Genomic DNA, 21923 nt, shown 5'->3' on the forward strand with positions numbered 1-21923 from the left:
CGGGGCCGCGCGGCGAGGGGCGGGGCTTGGAGGGGAAGGGGCGGAGTCTCGCGGCTGAGGGGAGCCGGGCCGAGGGGGCAGCGGGCGGGGTGGTCGCTGGTTTGGGGGGGGCTCGGGGCTGGCTCGGGTGGGTGAAACAGCGCGGAAAGGAGCCGGTTGAAGGGTAGGAGGGGGCGGGAGGCATCGCTGAGGGGAGCGGGGGCCCTCAGGCCGGCGGGAGCGGGGTTGTGGAGTCTGGCGGGGCCTTCAGGGGAGTGAGGGGCGCGGGGCCGGCGTTTTGGGGTCGTGGTTACACACATCCGTGCTCTCACCTCCCATCGCTGTCAGGTCGCTTGCAGCGAGGTCTTCCTACCAGTGTTGATATTTCTGAAACGGCAGTGTGAGAGGCACAGTAAGGGTTTAGGGAGGTCGGATGGGGCCTGGTTAGTCCTGTCTCTGGTGGCTAAAGATGCTTGCAGAAGCGCCGATAAAGCATCTGGCACCCTTGGGTATCAAAGTTGACAGTCAGGGACTGGGCAGCTCTCGGCAGAGGTTATTTGCAACCCCTGGAAGTAAATGACGCTATTTTAGAGGTGTTTACAGTGCTTCAGCACTGAGCGGAAGCATGTTCTTCATTGAGAGATGAGCCCACAAAGTCATTGCAGGTACAAGTAGTCCAAAGTATATTATTTCTTAGATGATTCAACCACTGCATTGTAAGAAGAGCTGGAGCCTTCAGACTCATACCCAAAAGTCATGGACTGTGGTTTCATTTTGCTTGATCTGATTTAAATTTTTAATGAAAACAGGAGTTTTTTGCATAGTTTGTTTTCTCCCAATTGCTACTCATGCAATTAACAGTTAATAGTGTATATATAACAGGGAAAGACTAATATAGGGACTTGAAAATAGCCTTCTGTCGTCATGCCTCTTCACTAATATCTCTGAGTAATTGTGTGTCATCATAAGCCATTTGTGTTAGTAAAAAGAAGTAAAATGTGATTATCAACAATGTTAGTCCAGTCCAGTGCTTTCTATCACTGTGTGCTAAATTGAGTATCCCACCTTGTAGAAATACACATATTTTATAATTCTGATTTAAGGTATCCTGGAGGCATTTGCAACCACTTAAACTTCACTTGCTTAGTTTATGATGGTACTTAAACCTTACAGGCTTCAGCTGCCATCTGAGTTTTCATTTCCAGTTCTTCATTTCCTTTTCCATCAAGTTTCTTCTCTCAATCTGTTTGCAGCTCCACATGTCTTTGGTTTTGATATTAAGGTTTAACTAAGGTAGTCATGAAAATAATATATAACAAAATATTTAGGTGTGTTTTTTCTGTATAGTTTTTGTCTTTTGTGTGATCAGTCTGTATATAAGGTTTTTAGAACTGTTTCCTATGGTTTATGCAGGAGGCTGGCAGTGTGAGATGTTACCCTTAATTGGGTTTTAGATGCTGTCACGAAAAACTCAATAATACAAGTAAGTGTTGGAGTTTGTAATTTGTGTATGAATATGATTGCTTTGCTTTACTCTTTATCTGAGCTGCTCACTGTGCTCTCTTACTCTTTCTGAAACAAATTTAGTCATTGTCTGACATTTTCCTCCTCTTTGAAGTAAATTTCTTCAAAGTAAGCCCCCTCACGTTTCATTTCCTGTAATTACTTCTATTCATGAACTGTTGTCATGTGTGAGTGAGACATATCTTATAGATGCTTTTATAAAGTGTTCTGCAAATGAATGGTATAATATAAATGTATTATGGTAGGATCAGGGAAAGCACAACCAATATCATGTGGTGAAGGTAAAATCTCATAGTGCTTGTCCTAGAGGAGTTCTAAATCTCTGCTGCCGTAACAACCGCGTTGTATCGTATGAACTTGTGCATGAGAGATCTGTTCATTTTCCATGTAGGATGATAATTCAAGTTGATCTTGAACACAGAAGTAAATGTGTTGAGATAATTTTACTTTATTAGGTATTCATTTAGGAGGAAATAAAACTCAAAGATAGGAACAATAGCTATATAAAATATTCAGAGTGATTTCTAAAGAAATTTTATGAGGTTTCAGGTCGTGAATTTCTACCTCAAGTAGAATTCCAAATAGATTCTGCAAACAAAGAAGGAATTTATTGTTTGAAGTACCAGACATATTATTAACATCTATAATGTAGAATATGGGAAAGGATGGGAGAAGGGTTCTTGGCTCTATCAGGTGAGGCTTAGGTGAGGAACATACTATAATGTTTTGGAGTTGTCAGGTCAGCCATTGCTGAATGTGTCTTCAAAAATACCACATTGGAGTGAATGGTAGGTCATTCCCTGCAGGCAACTTCTTATTCTCTCATTTTAGATTATCTTCTGAAGGAAATAGTACCCGATGGTGGAAGAAGTGAGGACTCTGGGTAGCATCTCTTGGTCTACCCCTAATCGTTTGTACCTTGGGGAAGCCATTTTGTCAATGTATACTTCAGTTGCAGTTAAAAAATTCTCAGTGATTGATAGTGTTTAAAAACTTGTGAAGGTGATAAATTAAAACATTAATTCCTTATATACTAAATTGTATTGTTTAATTGTTTTCTAATAGTCTGCTAAAAAGCAATAATTAAAATATTTGGTGCTATAATAAATGCAGGTGTAATTGATACATAAATAGGAGGATCTTTAGGATTTCTGACCAGTTGGAAGACTGAGCTGTTTTCTTCCATTAGTAGGAAAGGGGCAATGTAACATTTAAATAAAAGTGAACTATAGGCAGATGGCTTCAGGAGTCTACCTGGTTGACTATACCAGACGTAAAGATGGGAATCCAAAAGGCATACAAAACTAAAATTCTTACAAACAACATAAGTCCCACTCCTAACTTTACAGTAGATAAAGGTAATGAGTTTGTTTGGTTTTTGTTTTTAGTAAAAGAACTCTGGTTAGAGAACATGTTAAAACTGTCCTAAAATGATAAATATTACAGACTAGCATCATTCTTCATATAGGTGAAAAAGAAACCCTGATGTTCTTAAGTGTATCCTTTTTGTTTTCTGGGGAGATACAGTATCTGTCTATCCATTTACATAACAGTTAGAAAACTGTGGGTGCTTAGGTGCTTACACTTTAAAGAGAGATTTGAATTCTTAATATCTCTCCTTTTTAAGCTATAGTGAATGTTCCAGTGTTGCAATTGAAAGATACGCTCCATTGACGTGGTGATAAAGGTTATTTTTTTTTTATACCTTTCCTGAATACGATTAAGTAGTTTTATTCTCTCTTAAATAAGTTTTATACTTTGATTTTTAAGTAGTTTTTAATTTTAAACTTAACAGTCACCAGGCCCTTCAGACCAGCCCTGTGCCATTATTGGTAATTTGCATTATCAGAAAATCTGGTTTGGGTTTCAAGATGTAGGTGTTCAGAATAAGAATTCTGCATGTGTAGATGTAAATGAATTCCTTGGTTCTCCTTACTAAATTAAGAGCCCAGTTCTCCCCTCGTGTATATTTACACTACTCACCTGGAGCTATGTGCAGCAGTAGACAAGACTTGTCTTTTGGTTTCTGTTGTTTTTGAGAGGTGTTGACATATCCAGCCTTGGTGGAGCAATAAACATTGCCAGTTCAGATGAAAATTTGCAGTTGAAACTTTGTGCCTGTTTTTGGATGAGTCTGTCACAAAAGAAATGAAGTTTTGGTAGTTTTGGCAATATAGAATGAGATATGATCCAAGTTCTCATATCTTTGAGAAATAGTCCCTAGTAATAGTCATCTTTGGTTTTGATAGTTCCAGCAAATGAATGTTAGTGTCAATAGTATAATATTGGAACTGTAAACTTCATGGCATGGTAGTTCTTGTATCGTTTTAATGTCTCACTGTGACGGTTTTGTGCAACTGTCACACCTGCTGTTTTTAAACAGTGAATTTGTATTTTAAAAGTAAGTTTAATAATTGTAGTATTAACTCCAAAGATGTGTGTTGCTTCTTTATATCTTGCTCCTTATCCGTTAAGTTCAGTAATAGCAAAATATTTATTTCTAGGTAACGTAGAAGAGAAATGCCTAATAGTGCTTCTATTTCTCTTACTGGATAAAAATAACTTTGGAGCTGATTTGCAGTGACCGTGAATAATCAGTGAAGACATACGTCATTTTCTGGAATATTGAATGTCCTCATAATGGAGATCTCTCTTCTGCAGCAGATGTATAAGGATGTACTGGTAGGCATTCCACTAGCAAAGGAAAGCCATCATTATACTTCTTTACTTAATCTGTGTGTTGAGCAGTCCCCAGAAGGAGATGAATCATGTAATTGGATGCATCTGCCATCTACTAATGGTGGTATTAAGAGCCATGGGGACACTGATATGTCAGATGCGGTTGTCCCTACAACAGATGATATATCAAATAGCTTTGCAAACATGAACTCCTCATTCTGCCCACGAGAAGTGATGCTGCTTCAGTTAACCTTGATCAAGATGATGGTTGCTAAAGCACAGTCTCAGGAAATTGAATTCAATACGAGACAGAAGTACTGTGAAATCTTTGCCCTGCTTCTGAAGGAGGCAAAAATTGACTCAAAATTGGTAAGCTTTTATAAACTTTTGAAAGGTTTTTGTGAAAGGAGTTAAAAATAATAAGGAACGTGCCTCAGATACTTTTTCTTTCTATATGTCTGCAGATTTGCCTGCTCAGTAGTACTGATCAGCTGTTATCTCACATGGCTTCAAAAAGTTTAGCATCTCTTGTGTATTTCCAGCTGAAGGAAGAGGTGAGTATGGCATAACTTTTCACAACTCAAAAAATCGACTTAGTGAATATGTGCCTTCAAGTTGTTCCAGTTGACTCAAGAGCCAAGTTTTTGTAGTGTTTATGTGGCACAAAAGCAGTTACTATATGACTACTGTAAAATCTAAATATACTTTTAAAGAGGCTCTTTCATGAGGAGGCCCACAGAGCAACATCAGAACTCCTCCTTTCCTCTGTTGCCTGCATGTCTGCTCTGCTCTAGCTTTCTGAAAGGCACATCTGCAGCCTGCTGATGTTCAGCCTACAGACTCTGTTAGTTCCCTCAAAATGCCACACAGTTTTGCTGAAATATGTTTAGCTCCAGTATCGGGAACAATATGAAGGTTGTACATGATACAATGTGATAGTTCTCCCATAAAATATGTCTTAAGGGGCTTTGGGTTGTAAGTGATGGATAGGAAAGATATGTAATAAATATTCCAAGAGAATATTTCAGGTGTGTTAGGAGGGGCATGGAGTATAGAAAGAAAGGAGGTCAAATGTGTAACAGAAATTTGTAATGTGAGGTAGAATGTCTTTATATATAAAAAAATCTGGAATTTTATGAAGCTATTTAGAAATAAAATGTGTCTAGGTAACAAGAAATATTCTCTTTAAGGTTACAGTATGGGTATTTAAAAAACCCATTAGACTGTCAATATTTTTACAGTTACTTGATATCTGTTAGGTGATGCTGTAGATAAAAATAGGTAATTTATAGTTAATAACAGTTAATAATTATTATAAATATAGTTAAGTTATAGTTATATTAATAATAATTATTAATAATAGTTATTATAGTTAATAGTTATTATAGTTAATAAAATGCTTTCCCATTTTTTCTTGTTTGAAAATTCCATTTACTTGAGCTTTTTTTCCTTGCTGTATATTTGGTGAATATCTGTTGTAGCCTCCATAGCAGCGTCTCTGAACATAGATTTCTCTTGGAAATATTTTTGTAGTATTTCTTGCAAAGTTGTCTGCGTCTGGGAATTATGAATTCAGGTGTGGTCTGTCTACAGTGTCACCTGATTTAGGGTAGGTCACATAACCTTAGGAGGTTTGGTTTTCCCTTTCTGGAAAATACAGATATTCTATTGCACTCATATGTGACTTCATATTTTAAAATAGAGGCCTGTGCATTTAAAAGGCACTGGACAGGTATATTGTTTCTACCTGTGTTTTGTCTCTGCCTACATTTGAATCTTTTTAATGTGCAATTTTAAATCATTGCATTATGATTTAATTTAATTTGCATAGCAATTGTAAAGCATATGTGATTTTTTTTTTTTTTTTTGAACAAATTTTCTTAGATCGCGTTAAATGTCACCTGGCTCACCTTTAGTTTGAAGACTCTTTCAGGATTCCCTGCGAATACCCAGGTAGCAGAATGTCTGTGGACTCTCACAACTCTTATCAAGGACATCCTGAAAGATGAAGTTTTGCCCAGAGCAGGTACTGCCGCAGTTTTATGCCGTTACCGATACACGAGTTCCCACTAGGGGGAGGAATGTTACTTGTAATCTCAGCTGGAGCAGCTTGTCTAGGAGCACCTCTTTTCTTCCTTATGAAGAGGGTGACAAAGTACTATAAGTACTATTAAAAATGTAGTGGTTTAAACGTGCTTAAAAACTGAGAATAGTCACAGTCACCCGTTTTCTGCTTATTGAGGATTTAGCTGGCCGTGTTACACTTGAGTTCCATAACGTTGTTCTTGTTTCTGTAGGTATTTTGAAGAAGTTGTTGGCTCCTCTCGATGCTGTGCTTGAAGGATTTTATAATTCCATTCTGTTCCATCATTTTGACAGTCGCCACTATATTTCACCTTATTCTGAAGCTGCAAACAATTTGATCAGTTTCATAGATCTGCTTGAAGCACTTTTGGCTTCCAGAACTGAATTAGAGCTACCGCTCAGATGCCAGAGAGTACTGTTTTTGAAAGTTTCCTATGTCCTGAACCTCATTAGCTCATCAATTCACTATTTAGTCAAGAAGAAGTTTATTATGCTTCTTAAAAAATGTGTCCTTTACAAGTCTAGAGAAGATGCTAAAAGTGGATCACTCTCCTTGCAGTCCCCATCTTTCTATGAGGATATGCTTGCACTGAGCAATGCTTTTCTGCAGGTTGTGAATTTGCCTTGGCTGAATCATATCCCACTCCATGAAAAGGCCAGCTACTTTGGAGGCAGTGAAACTGCTCCTGGAGATGATACTCACAGTGGTTCTGACCAAACTGTTCTCAGAGCCTTAAGTCTGGTTGTGCTTAAAGCACTGGAATTCAAGTGTCTGAACTCTGCTACAGAGGCTGAAATTGAAGGTAATGGTCTCTTTTAGTTTTGGTCATTAAGCAGCCAGAGTTTTAAAGCTTTCAGATTTTGTAGTTGCAGCTCATTAAGACTGTAAATAGAATTCAGCTGAATTGGTGGTGGGAACGAGAAAAGGGGAGACCCACCCAGGAAACCTGCTATCACTGTGTCCTGCATAATTAGTTGTCTCCTTGCATTTTATCCTGTCTTTAGCCCTGCAATATGGGGGGCTTGAAACAGCTGCATTTGGGACTGTAAACTTTTCCTGTTAAGAACATGTGTTAATATTTGAAATAGTTGAGGCAGCTTGGGAACATCAGGCTCTTCTCCAGTTGGAAAAGAAGAGAGCCCATAGCATAAACATAATCAGGGTGGGGAACTAAAAGGAACTGCAGGTGACATTCTCCTGTTTTCTAATGTGGAGGTAGAATTTTAAGTACCAGTATGTACTTGTCTTGGTTGAAGGTACTAGGCATTACTGTCAGACAAATAATATAACAGGGCTAAAACAGCAGTGGTAAAAATAATGAAGCTATAAAGTAAGAGAGAGGGAAATTATGGGACTCGACGGAGTATAGTGGTTGTGTTCTTCACCCTGACTTATAGGTCTAGTCCTTTGAATTAGTAGGTGTGAAGCATGCTTTTCATACCTGCTTACTTGAGTATGTTTGTTCTGCTTGAACAGATGAATTAGAGGAGTAGAAGAGCAGATCTGGGTCTTGTGCTAGGGCTATGCCACAAGGCAGGCAGTGGGATGGGAAGGGAATGTGTAACTTGTGTTCCTGATGGGAAAGGACGCGTTGCTGTGTCACGCTAGTAGCCAGTTAGTAGTCTTCTCCTATGCTGTAATGAAGTGGTGGGGTGAGGCTTTTTGCCTGAGACGCACTCCTGGAATCCCATCTTCCCACTTGCCTTTTGACCTTTGAGGCACACGATGTACACCTGATGCTAAGCCATGTGCATGTGCAAATTCTAGGATCGTAACAGCTTGCTGTCCTGGGGTTACAGGCTTCATGGCAGGGATGAAAAGGCGGTTCTGAAGCAGCGCTGTAGTCAAATACAAGTGAGAATGGGTGTTCCTTATCGTCAGCCAGTTGATGATGTGGGAAAGAGTAAAAAATAATTTACATTTCTTTTTAAAGAAAGGTGAAATTTTACACCATTTTAAATATATTGAGGCATTTTTAATACAAGTTCTAGATGTAAATGTTATTTTACTTTTTATATGTCTACATTATGCAGCAAGCATAAAATCAGTTTTTAATTCATCTGACTGTGCAAAAGAGCTACAGAATTCTGTAAGACAGCTTCTAACACTTCTTCCAGATTTTGGAAGATGTTATATTTGTGATGCCAGTTGCATTCTTAGAGATTTTAAGTATTTGTACAGAATATTTTGCTTATGATCCATCTTCTGAAAAATGTATAGAGACAAAGACTGTCTAAGAACAAGTGAATAGAAAAAATGTAGGTTAAACCTATTTTAGATGTCTCTCTGAATATTCTTTCTCAAAGAAGAATTCTCCTTTCTTTTTCAGATTCATGACACAAAAATGAGTTCTTTAATTAGATTCAAATACCCCAACTATCAAGAGGAATTTCAAGTTGAAAGAAACAGTGCTTCTATTTTAGTGACATTAAATTAAGTGGTTAAAACAAGCACCAAAATGCTTTAATATGCTAACTTTCCTTCCGGGAAGCTGGTTGATCTTATCTTTTTTTATTAACATGAATTACAGTGGCTTAACTTTAATTCATTTCAATTCTGAGGGTAATTTCCAGATAGCTTTGATTTATAGGGAAGAATTTCAGTCTGAATAGTAACTATTAATAATAAAGATTATTTGCTGTGCCTATTATTTGCAGAGAGTAAAAACAAATCTTAAATATTAAGGAAAACCACATAATGATGTGGTAAGTAAAATTGATTCCTGTGTTGCAGGAAACTTCTCAAAAGCGATAATTACTGTTTATATAAATGATTGCTGTTCAAGCCATAGTGTACTTCCAGCAGCATTAGAGTTCTTTCTTAAGCAGTACCTTTGGGGTGAAGATATTAGGTCACTATTTTTTTTCTGTTTTTTAAACACTGAATGGATGCTCTGTTACATGAAAAACTGCTACATAGTACCCTGCTACAGTATGACATTAGTATTGAAGAGGTAAATTTCTTAAGGGAAAGAGTCTGTCTGTCACATGAATACAAAGCTGGTTTTGTGAGTATGTTACTCATTAAAATGGCACAAATTCTGAGGTGCTTTTCCCATCCAGGAGTGTAGTGTTTAAAGGGAGTGGAAAAATGAAGATTTACAGGAAAAACACTGCTTACATTAATTCTTCCAGCAAGGATTTTAAACCATCTAATGAAGGTACCATTATCCCAAACCTGTATGTACTTGAAAATGTACATCATCCATGAAGAATTTATTTTATAAAGAATATGGCTATACTACAAACTTCATACTTTGTTTTACTGTAGAAATGACAATTTATTCCCATCAACATTAGATCACTGCAGTTAAATTCAACAGTGAATCATACTGGGGGAGGGTTGCCTCAGTCCTATCAAAACATTACAGTTGTGTTATTATTTCATAGGGGAAGAACTACCTGAGATGAAATCTCAGCAAATTGTTCATATTGGATCATTACATCTGTGACATTGACTTGATTACAATTTGCCTTTCTTTAGTTTGTGATGTGCAAATGAAACTACCTAATTGGGGAGCTAAAGGAAAGTATAAATCCCAGCTGTGTAGGTAGAGTCACAGTTTTGTAGGTTTTTCTGATACATGCCCATTTTTGGAGGTGTATTCTTGTTCATTAGTCTCCAAGTTTAGGTGTGAGAGGATTTGCGCTGCTATATGCAAAACTTTCTAGGTCAGCTCTGATTATTCTTCCTTGAACTCCAACGAAATGAAGAGTGCTTTTAGGTGAATAAATCGTGTCCTTAAGTTTTATGTGTTGAGGGGAGGGGAGGCAGTGGTACCTAATAAAACCATTTTCTGCAGGTCACTTATAATTGTTAACATTGGCATCTAAACATTGATATGGTTAAAGTTTATTAAAGTAGCCATTCGCATTGAATTTAGGGTTAGATAACTTCTTATGGTTTTCCACAAAATATTTCTTAATTTCTTTGGTATGAAGAAGCAAGAACTAATTATAAAATTTGGTGCTGTGTTGAATCAGTTGAGCTAAGGAATGATAAATGTGTTCATAAACTGTTATGCACTGTTAATTTAAAAAATAAAAATGTGTATGTTGTTTAGTAATTAAAAAATGGTTTCTTTTATTTCAGGAGAATTTCAGAGTTCCATGTCCCAGCTGTTGATATTCTGGAGGAGTCATATGAAGTGTTCCCCACAGTCTCACCCTGTTGTACATCACTGTGAATGGCTCTCCTTGATTTTCATAGAGCAAGATGATGATATGTGGGAAGCTGCTAAAGCTTTATTACTCATTTATTTAAAATTTGATAGGTTAGTGTACATTTTATTTGACAGAACTATGAAGAATTGAAATCTAGTGAGGTTATTGTGATAAACATAACATTTCTATTGATTACTTCTGTCTAAAGAAAAAATATTTTTAATAATTAAAAAAACACCCCAGCTTCAGGACAGTGTAATAATGTGTGGTGTAAGAGCAGTTAACTTTGATAATTTGATTAAGTTTTTTTTGGATTGAAATGAGCGAGTTGTGCAACAGTTTCCTATTAAATACTTTATCATATCCTGTAATTCAAAATAATTGATTTAACAATCTAAAATAGTGATTAGACACAGATAAAAGACAAGACTCTTCTTTCAACACAGAGCTTGACAAGAATGGGATATTATAATTAAACTTCAAGAATTCAGGGACTTCTGGCAAAGTAGCTCTCTAAGGATTGGACCCATGTTAATTCTGGCAGGTTGATAAAAACTCCAATTGCTAACAACTGAAATGTGTTCTTCACAAATTTGTCCTGGATGTTCACTGCTTCATTGTTGTTTAAATTACCATACAAGGTGATATCCTAAATTAGAAAAGGTCCCTCAAGCTTCAAATGTGAAGATATTGCAAGTAGTATCTTAAATATGCACAACTCTTCTTAGACACCTAAATAAAATGAGGCCACTCTTTTCCAATGTGCTTAGCATCCTGAAAGTTAATTTATGTTCAGGTTTACAAAAATACTGGAATAACAATTCATGTACTGTAGGTAACTTTTTTTATTCCAGAATGTTTCCTAATGAGGAGTGCTGTTTAAGAAGGACTGCTTTAAGTGCTTTTGCTTCCTAAACTGTCTGATCTCCTAGCCTCACATGCCTTCATTCTTTCTCGTTCTAATATAAAAAACTTCTCTTTTTGTTTTTACTTTTTGACAAAAATCAAAAAGGAGCAAGAATACCATTTTCTTAACATGCCTATTTTTAAAAAACCCTGTAAACTTCAATTGAATTTAGTCCATTTCATGACTTACTTTTCAGGTTACGGCATGACGCTGTGGATAACTTAAGCCAAAAAGAGGAGGAAACCTGGAACTTCCGTACGCACGCCAATGGATATAATCCTCACTGTATCTTTTTATTTTTTCTAGAAAAAATTGCATTTGATTCCACAGTACTTTTAGATTTTTTGATTTCATCAGAAACTTGCTTTCTGGAGTACTTGGTAAGGTACTTAAAGCTTCTTAGAAAAGACTGGCATCAATTTGTACATGTCTGTGACCATTTTGATACCAAACATCGCATATTTCAATCAATTTCTTCTGTCAAGCCATGCAATCAAGAAAAACAAAGCGGTATGACTGATGAGAGTTTGCAAAATGCTTGTTGTAAACCAGAACCAGAGACTCCAGTATCTTTGGCTTCTTCTCACAATTACTTAGTGTTTACAACAGAGCAAGGTGATAATGAAGTTTCAGAGTATAACCAGTCTAACTCACTGATATGCAACAATAGTACATCTCTGCTGGGTTCTCTTCAAAGCCTTGTTAATTATGACAGCTCAGAAGACTCAGAATTAGAATCAGATGGAAAAGAGTCCTTGGTAAACACAAAGCATGTGGCTTTAAATAATGAGAGTGAGACAAGGATAAGGGCAGCTTGTTGCAGCTACACAGATTGTGAACCAAATACGCTCAAGTCTGAAGTGTTGTCTCTGAAACAAAAGGGATCTAATACCTCATCCTGTTTGACTTGTATGGTGTCTTCAGATAACATCGCTCCCCTAAGAATAATGCTTTGCAAAACAACAAAATGTTTGGAAGAACTGCAAAATGCTATTTCTAGGTTGCAGAGAAGAAATCTTTTCCCATATAATCCATCCGCATTGTTGAAACTGCTGAGCCACATTGAGAAGATAAGTAAGAACGTGAATCCACAATAATCCAAAGAAGTGCTCTAGTGACTTTTTTTTAACCAGTACACTAGGGAACATTTCCATGAGATTAATGACTTCTAAAGCTCGTGCCTCTTGCACCTGTCAGCGTATTTAACCTGAAACAGGATAAACATGTTTTTGGTTGACACCTTAAAAATCTCTAATTGCATTCAGTGATATGATCCATTACCTTAGGGTCCTAGGCTTATTCATGCTGTGTATGTCAGTGTACAGTATATAAGGATTAATTGTTAGGTATTCAAAATTTGATAATAAATGCCTAATGTGAAAGCATGTCAACGATATATGATACTTAAAGTATTGTCAATTATACTTAATGTCATTCCATATGTGAGGGCATTGCAGATTGGTAGTGATTTATGAACTACAGTGCAGCGTTAATACAACACTTGACTGCTTAGAGGTTGAGCTAAATAAAATATTTTAGTTGGGGACAGTTTTGGTGTTTATACTGTGTAGTCTGCATTGGTTCTCTGCTCTAAGTGGACGTTCAAATGTGCTAACACAATTGCAATAATCCATGCCACACTTTTCTTGGCTGAAGTGCTTAACTGATGTCTAGGATGTACTTTCTCTTAGTTTTTACTGTTTGCCTGATTTAATCAGTGGCATTACCATTTCACTAAAAACTGAATTGAGTTGTTCATAGTATTTTATGGTATATTGCTTTAAAAGGAAAGATAGATGTGAGACTAATGCATATGTTGCCTACTTGCAGAACATTTTAGTGGAGCATTATATCTACAATCAATGCAGAAGTGAAATTCGAACAAAGTTCCTCACATCCATTATGTATTTTATATGAGTATAAAATATATACTTAATAAATTTGTTAGAAACAGAGAACTAGAAAATAAGTGTCTGCAATGCAGCAAGATGGATATTGAATTTAAATTCTTATACTTACATCTTTTATTAGATCTAATTTGAATAACCTGAAAAGTATGTGTCTAAGACCTTGCCTGTGGAAAGGCAGGTTTAGTTCAGAACAGGATCCAGACCAGTGTGTGCACTTAGCAGGAAGCCACCTAATGCTGGTACACTTAACGTGCAGCTTGTAATGATCTTACAAGGGTTAGGCAATGGGAAAGTACTGACAACAGGAACTGCTGTAAAAAGCTCAGCCCTCATCAGAACTGTAAGAAGCAGTTTTCCTTTTAGGATTGTCTCTTGAAGGTAAGTACTGTATGCTGATTGAGAACCGAGTAACTTCTGGCTTCCTTTTAAGTAGCAGGTGTTAAATTAAAATAGCTATTGAGTTAAGACAAACTGTCTCTGGAGCAGGTGACTCTGAGCCCCAAATCTCTGTGGTCATCTTCTAGATTAGTCTTGAGCTCTGAACTGGTGAAACACTATTAGAGGGGAAGAAAACTAGGTGAAGTTTATTGGGTAATTTAGCTGGAAATTACGGTGATCTCTGGAGACACTTGAATGATACGAATTCTCAGATGGGAAAGTTTGAACCTCAGTCTTATTCTTTCAGGATGGCAGCTGTAATCACTTGGTTATACAGAAAAGAGTGATCCTTTTCACTGACATGTAGGAGTTACGAATATTCTGTGTGTTGTTTGTGCTTTGGTTTCTTCCTGAGATGACTTCTGTGCATGGGAGTGGGTGAGAATGCAATGAACGGAAGCATTTCCATTTGTGCTGAAAGTTACTTTAGTTTAAAAATTAACCTCCGAGGTGTGCAGGGTAGAAGAGTGCCTGGTTTCTCTTTGCTGTTTGAACTTGGTTATGCTCTAGATGCTGAGTTGCCCATTTCTGTGGGGACCGAAATGCCTCTGGGTGTGTTCAGAGATGCAACTGTAGACAACTTGGGAACTTTTCAGTGCAAACAAGGGAAGTGCCTTTGGCAAGGCAGTTGGGCAAGAGTTTCTCAAGAACGTGATTTTAAACATAGGTAGGTACTTATATTTCAGTGAAATCCTTTCCACTATCCTCACTTCTAATCTAGCCTTTGCTGACTAATTTTTATTTTAACTGAGTAACTTCCTTGTTTTCACTGAACAGAGTATAGTTCAGCATTTCTTGGTCTATACTTTGCCAGTTGGAAGTATCTAAATTACAACAGTATTTCTCAGACACTGATAAGATAAACAGGGTGAGAAAGTTAGAATGGGGAGATAATTTCAGTTTTGTTAAGTGCTAATCTTCTTGTTTGTCAGTGATTACAACTATAAAAATGTTTTTGAAGTAAAAGTTTAGACATCTCAAAATAATGTGTAGAATTTAGAAGAAGTGTAGGAGCCCTAACTTCTGGTTTTGTTTTTTTTTTTTTTTTTAATACAAATCCAATTGCACTCCAACTGTATTTAATTCTTACAGGCATGAAGTTGATTGTGTGCCCAGTTGGTTATTAGTAGTAATCATTCCCACATGTTTCACTTCTCAGAAAGCCATTGTTTTAATTCTCAGAATGTTTTAGTGGTAAAAATGGGTAAACGTGGTTTGTATCTGGCAACTGGATACCTTAATGTGATGATATTTTACCATTTATGAACTGTAGGACCTGAGATGGAGTAAAACTGATGTGAGTCAACATTTTTTTTTTATTGCACACAAAGTGAGTGAGAGCAGTGAAGGTAGCTAGTAATTCTAGCTGTATGCAAAAAGTCTAGAACAAAGAAAACACCTTGCGAAAGAACTTGTATTTTAATCCATTGGTGAGTATATAAGGTGGGGTGGTAGGGGTTGGTTTGTTTGGGGTTTGGTTTGTCTTTTTTTTTTTCCTTGAATTTTTACTATCTAGAATTTTTAGGCAGAGCTGTTACTTCATTTTCTAGAACAAATTAACTCAGCTGCAGAACCTATTACCAATGTTAAATTAAAATTTAGGAAGTAGGTCAGTTACTACTATGAGTTTGATGTGCTTTAGCTTTGGGTATTGATATCTAACAACTTTTTTTTGTATTATTTCAAAGCAAGACACAGAACAAATCAGGTGTCCTGTTTGGAGACAGTTTTCTATCTGAGGACTTATCATGACATGTCCACAGTCTCCATTTATGTCTGTGCAGTTGTTTTGAGGAGTTTACCTTCAACATCAATAGAATAAATTATGCTTTAATGAGGTAAGCAGTTAGCACTAGAAGTTGCTTACAGGATGTGCTTCTAAAAAATACTTTTTTTGAACTTGAATATTTATAGAGCGTGATTGCAATTACAGCTGAATCCAGGTGGTTCCGTGCTTGTGGTTCTTCAAACTAGATTTCCTCCAATATTTTTATGACTGCTTTCCATTCTAGTTTTAAGACTTATAACAAGAGTGTTCATCCTGTAATACAAGAATAAAAAACAACTTTGAGAATTTCTATACTTATGATACTCTTCTAAAGCTGGGAATAAGGAGCCTTGGTTGTTCCCAGGTTTATCATTGCAGGATAAGCATTGTTTGTACTTCTTCTGACACCATCCCAGACTGACTTTGGAAGTAAGTATCATGTATTTATCACAGCCTTTCAGTGTCAGTAGGAGTGAAAATACTGTGGTCGTCGTTACAGTTTTACTTCTGTCTATTATCCCTTAAAGAGCTGTACAAATGAATTTGTAAACTGTTGTTGTATTTTGTACAACTCTTAAGCTACCTGGTTCACTCTGAAATCTTGTTAAAGCCAGTTGTATGTGTTGGAATGGATGATAGGCAGTCTTTTATTTTCATTAGCTCAACAGCAGGCGTGGACCTGGACTTGGTTGAGAAACAGCTTGGGGATTTAAGCTTTTCCAAGTCATTGTCTTTTTAAAATGTTGTGCAAATGAGTTTATTCCTGATAACTGTCAAGAGACAGTCTTTAATAGACAAGCTGGGTTGCTGCTGGTTTACGTACAGCAAGGAAGGCAGGAGTACAATGATGTCTTTTGTGGTAAAAAGCTTTTATGGAGAATTACAAGATCCTTAATTATTTTATATATAGCTACTTTGAAGGAAGTAATAGCTACGTAGAAAACAGTGGATAAGATTTTGAAACCTGTTGTGCAAAACAGCATGTACTGATTAAAAAAGATATGTTGTCAAATGATAAAATCCTGTGCTTATTTCTACATTCACAATGTTCATCCTTTGCTTGCTAGCATTATTTTAATATGTAATTTTGCGGGGGTTAGCTATTAGGGTAACCTTGTTACTACAGTCCTTTTGTAGCTACTTCATGTAGGGATTTAAGTGAAACAGAAATTAATGCTTCCTGGAAACTTACTTCCTTACTTGGCTTCCTTGATAGTATTTATATTCTTCAAGAAAATCATGGATGAAATGGTGCTCTCTTTCTGCTGACAGCACTACAGCTGCTGTGAGAATTAGGCAAAGATCCATTATGTGGCAAATGTAAAATTCAACCAATTTTTTTTTTTTCATTATTTATCACCTCAAGGGAGAATCTAGTACTTGGTCATCTTCAACAGAGTATTGGTCCCTCTAAAGGAGTGTTTCTTCACCCAAGCTAAAAATATTGACCAGTATGATGCCAGTGTTTCAGTGAGGAGCTGATGCAGAGGGGGGAATTGCTGCCTGTGAAGCATCAAAGGGATTGTCTTGCACCTTTACCAAGCAAATGCTTATATCTTGCACTTTTGTTCTCTGTGGATGGGTAAAGATTGATGCTCTAAGAGTCTTCTAGTAATGTAATCAAACAACATTTGCAGCATTGTCTTATGTGCAAGTGTTACAAATGATGAGGTTGATTTTCATACAGCTGTTAAACCAGTGCTTCCAGTTCCAAAGATCAACAAGACATCTCTTTTTAATCCTATATTATTTGGTCTGTTGGAAATGAATTAAAAAACTCTCTGAATGAATTGGTTGGACTAATTGTTAGTGTTGCAGCCAGAAGATTTTATGTATTAGTCTCCTGCATCTTAAGATAGTAACAGCATATGAAAGTATGAGTGAATTAGCAGTGCTGTGTTTAGAGTGGAAAGGGTGAACTCCAGAAGTCAATCCTTAGATACAGCTGTACTTGCTAAGATGCTGTGAGTAGCACTCAAGTTTTAACACACTGTTTACTATAAATGTGAGCAACTGAAGTTACTTTTCTTGCTAAATTTACCTTTTCAAACAGAACATATGTTGTGCCAGTACCTTATATAGATAGGCAGCTATATTTAAATTGTTCCATTGTTTCTGCTTATTAGAAAGGTAAATTTGACAAGTATGAACAAGTTAATGCTAAATCAAGGGGAAAGAAAAAAAAAAAAAATCTCCTCACCAAGGATAATTTAAAGACAAAACAGACTTAGATTTTGCATAAAGAATGCTGACCAAACTGTAACCAGATAAATTCTTCACTAGATCACACATATATCTCTGTGCCTCTAGGCATTCTTAATTGCAGGCTTATTGATATACTGTATGTTCACTATTTAAATGAAATACACCCAAGAGTTGGTAACAACTTGAAAGAGGTAGCATAATTGTGGTATGTATAGCCCTCAATTGTTAAGTACACGAGAGAAATTTGTTAGAAGGCAGTCCCCGGGTAATGTCAATGTCTGTTCCTGGAACCTTTTTCCTAAGGCATATTTGAAGCCTATTAATAATCCTGTTCTCTGCATTTTAATGAAGTGATAGCAGCTTGGGTCAGCAGTAGAGTGTGTTAGTGTTCCTTCAGTTCTCTCCGCTGTCTTTATCCTTTCAGTATTACTAGCGACATCCCCTTTTTATCCAATTGTCATCTTTCTTATTGTTATTAAGACCCAGATTCTCAAAGGATTCAGCTTTCCAATTCTTAATAAAATTAACAGGAACCAAGTTCTGAAACAATAATTTAAAAGATTTAAGCATTTTGAATTTCAACCTATATGTTCAACTTATGTGTATTCCTGATTTAGTCCTGCCATAGCATTCATATATGCTAAGTATTTATTACCTTAATGCTTGCTATGTTCAAAATAGGTATCTAGTCTTCACTTACCATAGACGGCATTATCAATTAATTAGAAATGAACCTCTCCTTCCTTAAAATGCTGTATGGTTTATGAATTGAGTGATTCTTCCTAGTAAGACATATCTTGAGGAGAAAGCTTTTAAAGAGATTGTAAATGGACTTCATCCCTTTTATGGAGGGGAAGGTTGGTATATTAGGAGAAGATACAAATTCAGGTGAAGAGGTGCTTAACTTTTAAACTACAGATTGCTAGGTTGAGCTGTTATATTGATGTCCTTAAACATGTGACTTGGAATGATTATTTTTTAGATATTTGTTAATTTTTGAGGAGCATAAAGTATAGGAATATCAAGTTCTTTTACCTTAATCTTGAAGGAATGCCAGATGACAAGCAGATGGGTTTCACTAGTGGTGAAAAGAGAATCCAGAGTCCAAATTATTATTACTGTATCAAATTGATCCCTAGTTTTTTTTCCTGTGTGTACATACGATGGACATTCTCAATGGCAGACAGTTAATCAATAATAAGTTAGGAAAAATGACTAGGTACTAATAGGCAGTATATTTAAAACATTTATCTGTTGGCTCAACAGATGAATTTTAATTTTTTTCTATAAAGGAAAATTAAAGAAACCCTTAGGGTTTTTGTTTTGGTTTGGTTTTTTGTGTGTATGTGTTTGGTTTTGTTTGTTATTTGTTTGTTTTGTTGTTTTTTATTGGGGGGTTGTTGTTTTGGTTTGAGGTTTTTTGGTTTTGTTTTGTTTTTTTTTTTTTGCCTTCCCCCTGTGGGTGCCATCATACACGACAGCTCTGGTTCTAGAAGTTCAAGATTTAAAACAGTCTCAAAGATTTGCTGAGAGGGTTTTCTCTACTGAGAAAATCAACTAACACTATAATTTTTTTATGTAACTGCTTAAGCTCAGGTGAAGGCTTACGTCCTATGTCTAGGTTCACTGTAATTTTATATATGTGTTTAACTTCTTTCCATTTTCCAGCCAGTTAATTTCATGGATATTTCCTTGTTTTGTTCTAATATTTTTTTTTCGGTGAAAATTTATTTCACAGACCACTGGAAATTATTTATAATCATTGGATCAAATCCATGCCTTCATTATTTATTTATATTTAATTGTTTTATGATTGAGTATTATGCTGCAATTAAGGAGTAGTAACAGTTATTTTATTTTTTTCCTCAGTGAGATGTACAGACTGAGGTGATTTTTTTTGTTTGGTTGGTTTTCTTTTTTGCAGCATTCAGATTTAAGATACCTGAATGATAAGTACTATGAAAGTACAGCAATAATTGAAAGGTCAGTGGGCAGCTTTGATCAAGAGGGTATGTTTAGCTCATTATTTACCATGCAATATCTTGAGTTTTGTAATAGAGTCCTATGTAGGTGGTGAGTGCTACCTAACCAGTGCTCCTCAAAAAGTATGTAAAAACACTTTTTTCCATTTTATTATTTGTAGCAGCCCCAAATTTGCTTCAGTCAAACAAATGTGGTTTTTTGCAATTTACTGTAACAGTGAAGAAATCGTGGATTGAGGCATAAGAAAGAGGTGTTTCTGCGAATTACCTATTCTATTACTGGCACAGCATTAGCCAAGTGATAGATGAATCAGCTTGCTCTAGGCTTTCCTAATTGGCCAAATGTTCCTAAATGTTCTGCTTGGTTCATACTAGTGGTTCAGATGTGGGCAAGTATGGAGGTAGTTTAAAGCAACAGCAAAGCCCTAATACTACCTTCTGAAATAATCCTTCATGTTTAATATTTCTCTGGTGCATCAGTTCACTGAATACCACTCCCAGTTTTATGGAAGGATTGAAGACTTGCAATAGCTGCAAAATACAATACCTCAAAAAGAAGCAAAAAGCAAGCGATATGAACAAAATCAAACTTTTCTCTGGAGGGAAGTAAATGAACAGGATCCAAATATTGCCTGGGTCACATCTTTTATTGCAGTTTTATGGATTATGTTGAAAGTTTCAATATACTCAAAAGGACTTGTGGAAATTAAGGCTGGGGGGGAAGGAACCTCTCCAGTGTTATTTACAGAGGCACCATCTGTGGTCTAGGAAGTCTGTGAGCCCCGAATTAATGAAGACTGGGGGTACCATCAGTTACTGTTTTGTGTTTATTTTGTTGTTGCACTCTTCTGTAGCCATCTGCTGTTAGCTTCCTTCAGAGACAGTATGCTGGGTGAGGTGAAACTTTGGTTCAACTTGGACATGTCTGTTACTGTTTCATGGGTTGCTGTTTGCTGACTGCAAGCAGGAAGAAAAGGCTAATAAGAGGTTCTCTGCTTCTGGCTTCTCAGTGAGGTTCTTGCCTTCCTTTCAAACAACATTAAGGTGTCCTGCCCACGAGAAAGTAAAGTAATGACAACACTTGTAAATGCTGTTTCTTATTATTTGAAACTGGGGAGAGCTGGTGAGGAATTAGTTTCAGCCTTATTCCTTAACAATGGAATTAAAAAAAAAAAAAATTAAAAATCACATAGGGTTAAGTAAAATTTAGACATTTGTATGGTATCTCTAACCAAACATACACTCAGTATATGTTTCCCTCTGCTTTAGGAATTTTAAAAATTCCACTTTATGTCTTGGGAACTGGAATACTTTCTGTAAAACATTTAGTTGATTGAGTCTGGAAGTATTTCTGAGGCTGGTCAATAGGAGCAGGAATCTTTCTCTAGCTTTATTTGAAAACTCATACTTCATATAATAATGCATCTAAAAATGTCAGCGTGAAGTGATGCATTTGGGATTTCCTTTTCTGCAGAATCAGCAGGCGCAGCATCCTCTTGTGCATGTATAGAGCAATATAAGTTGAGACAGTTCTCATCATGCAACAAAATACCACGTGACTTCAAGCATTTCTTCATCTGCTATGTTGAAACAAGTGGCAGGGAAGGCACTCGGCATTACTACTCCTGAGTTTCACCGAGTGGATACATATGACGTCAGGATTGCCTTCAGTCAGAAATCTTGAAGTGCAGCTTTGCTGGGTGGTTCTCTGAAGAATTTGAAAGAGTTCTGTAGATAGGGCGTGTTTACCTTTGTCAGAGCAGTGAGCGTAATGCCTCTTCCCTCCTAATGTGCTTATGCTCTCTTTGACTGCAACATCATAAAGGTAGGAATTTCTTTTTTTTTTTTCCTGTGTTTTGTTTTGTTTTTCCTTCCATACATCAGATTATGGGCTGAATCGTTAGCATGCACTGGATTCTAACATTGTCTTTTTTATAAGGGAAAATTGGAGTAACTCTTTTGATAGTCTTCAGATAAAGAGTAGAATCGGTGTTAATGAGATATTGTATATTGCCACTAAGTATTCCAGCCTACGAGAACTGCTTTTTATTTTAGAGAAGGGTAGTACAGGTTACAGTAGTAGTTTTGCTTTTCTACTACTTGTATTATTATTCTATTACGTGCTTGTAAGAGCACTTCTTTCTGAACTAGAAGGGAGGAAAATTTATTAACAGGAAAAATAATGTTGGCTAATGATGTAATTGCATAAACATTGAATTTAAGTTGCTTGAAAACACTAGTTATAATGTTCTGTAAAATGCTAAGAAAAAAATGACCTGTAA

At 36.4% G+C, this 21923-nt stretch overlaps 2 protein-coding genes across 8 annotated transcripts in view; both read left to right on the forward strand.

Moving 5' to 3' along the window:
- Positions 1 to 94: 94 nt before the first annotated feature.
- LINS1 (lines homolog 1) lies at positions 95 to 12886 on the forward strand. 3 transcript variants are annotated; one of them, XM_032994228.2, is made up of 8 exons: positions 95 to 163; positions 1393 to 1462; positions 4008 to 4551; positions 4647 to 4736; positions 6067 to 6208; positions 6480 to 7070; positions 10361 to 10541; positions 11535 to 12886. In XM_032994228.2, the coding sequence occupies exons 3-8, from the start codon at positions 4144 to 4146 to the stop codon at positions 12433 to 12435; spliced, it is 2313 nt and encodes a 770-aa protein (XP_032850119.2). In that variant the 5' UTR covers positions 95 to 163; positions 1393 to 1462; positions 4008 to 4143; the 3' UTR covers positions 12436 to 12886. The 3 variants fall into 3 exon arrangements, with proteins under 3 accessions (XP_032850119.2, XP_032850118.2, XP_032850120.2); XM_032994227.2 differs by lacking the exon at positions 95 to 163 and adding an exon at positions 270 to 644; XM_032994229.2 differs by lacking the exon at positions 95 to 163 and adding an exon at positions 688 to 1272.
- A 98-nt stretch (positions 12887 to 12984) lies between these two features.
- Positions 12985 to 21923, forward strand: part of CERS3 (ceramide synthase 3) — a 48021-nt gene continuing 39082 nt past the window's right edge. Inside the window, exon 1 of one of the 5 annotated variants that reach the window (XM_032994232.2) lies at positions 12985 to 13626. Coding sequence is in view for 1 of the 5 variants with exons in the window: in XM_032994230.2 (XP_032850121.1) it covers positions 14055 to 14353 (299 nt within the window). In the remaining 4 variants the exon portion in view is untranslated. The other 4 variants (XM_032994230.2, XM_032994235.2, XM_032994233.2 and 1 more) reach the window with 4 other exon arrangements.

The sequence above is a fragment of the Tyto alba genome, unplaced genomic scaffold (genome assembly GCF_018691265.1).
Source record: "Tyto alba isolate M040663 unplaced genomic scaffold, T.alba_DEE_v4.0 Super-Scaffold_41, whole genome shotgun sequence".
NCBI lineage: Eukaryota > Metazoa > Chordata > Aves > Strigiformes > Tytonidae > Tyto > Tyto alba.

Excerpts from the sequence above, each read along its gene's own strand:
- LINS1 (XM_032994228.2), top strand. The coding sequence starts at position 4,144 with ATGGAGATCTCTCTTCTGCAGCAGATGTATAAGGATGTACTGGTAGGC. Across the intron at positions 4,552-4,646 it reads CAAAAATTGACTCAAAATTG|ATTTGCCTGCTCAGTAGTAC; the intron begins GTAAGCTTTTAT and ends ATATGTCTGCAG. Across the intron at positions 7,071-10,360 it reads TACAGAGGCTGAAATTGAAG|GAGAATTTCAGAGTTCCATG; the intron begins GTAATGGTCTCT and ends CTTTTATTTCAG.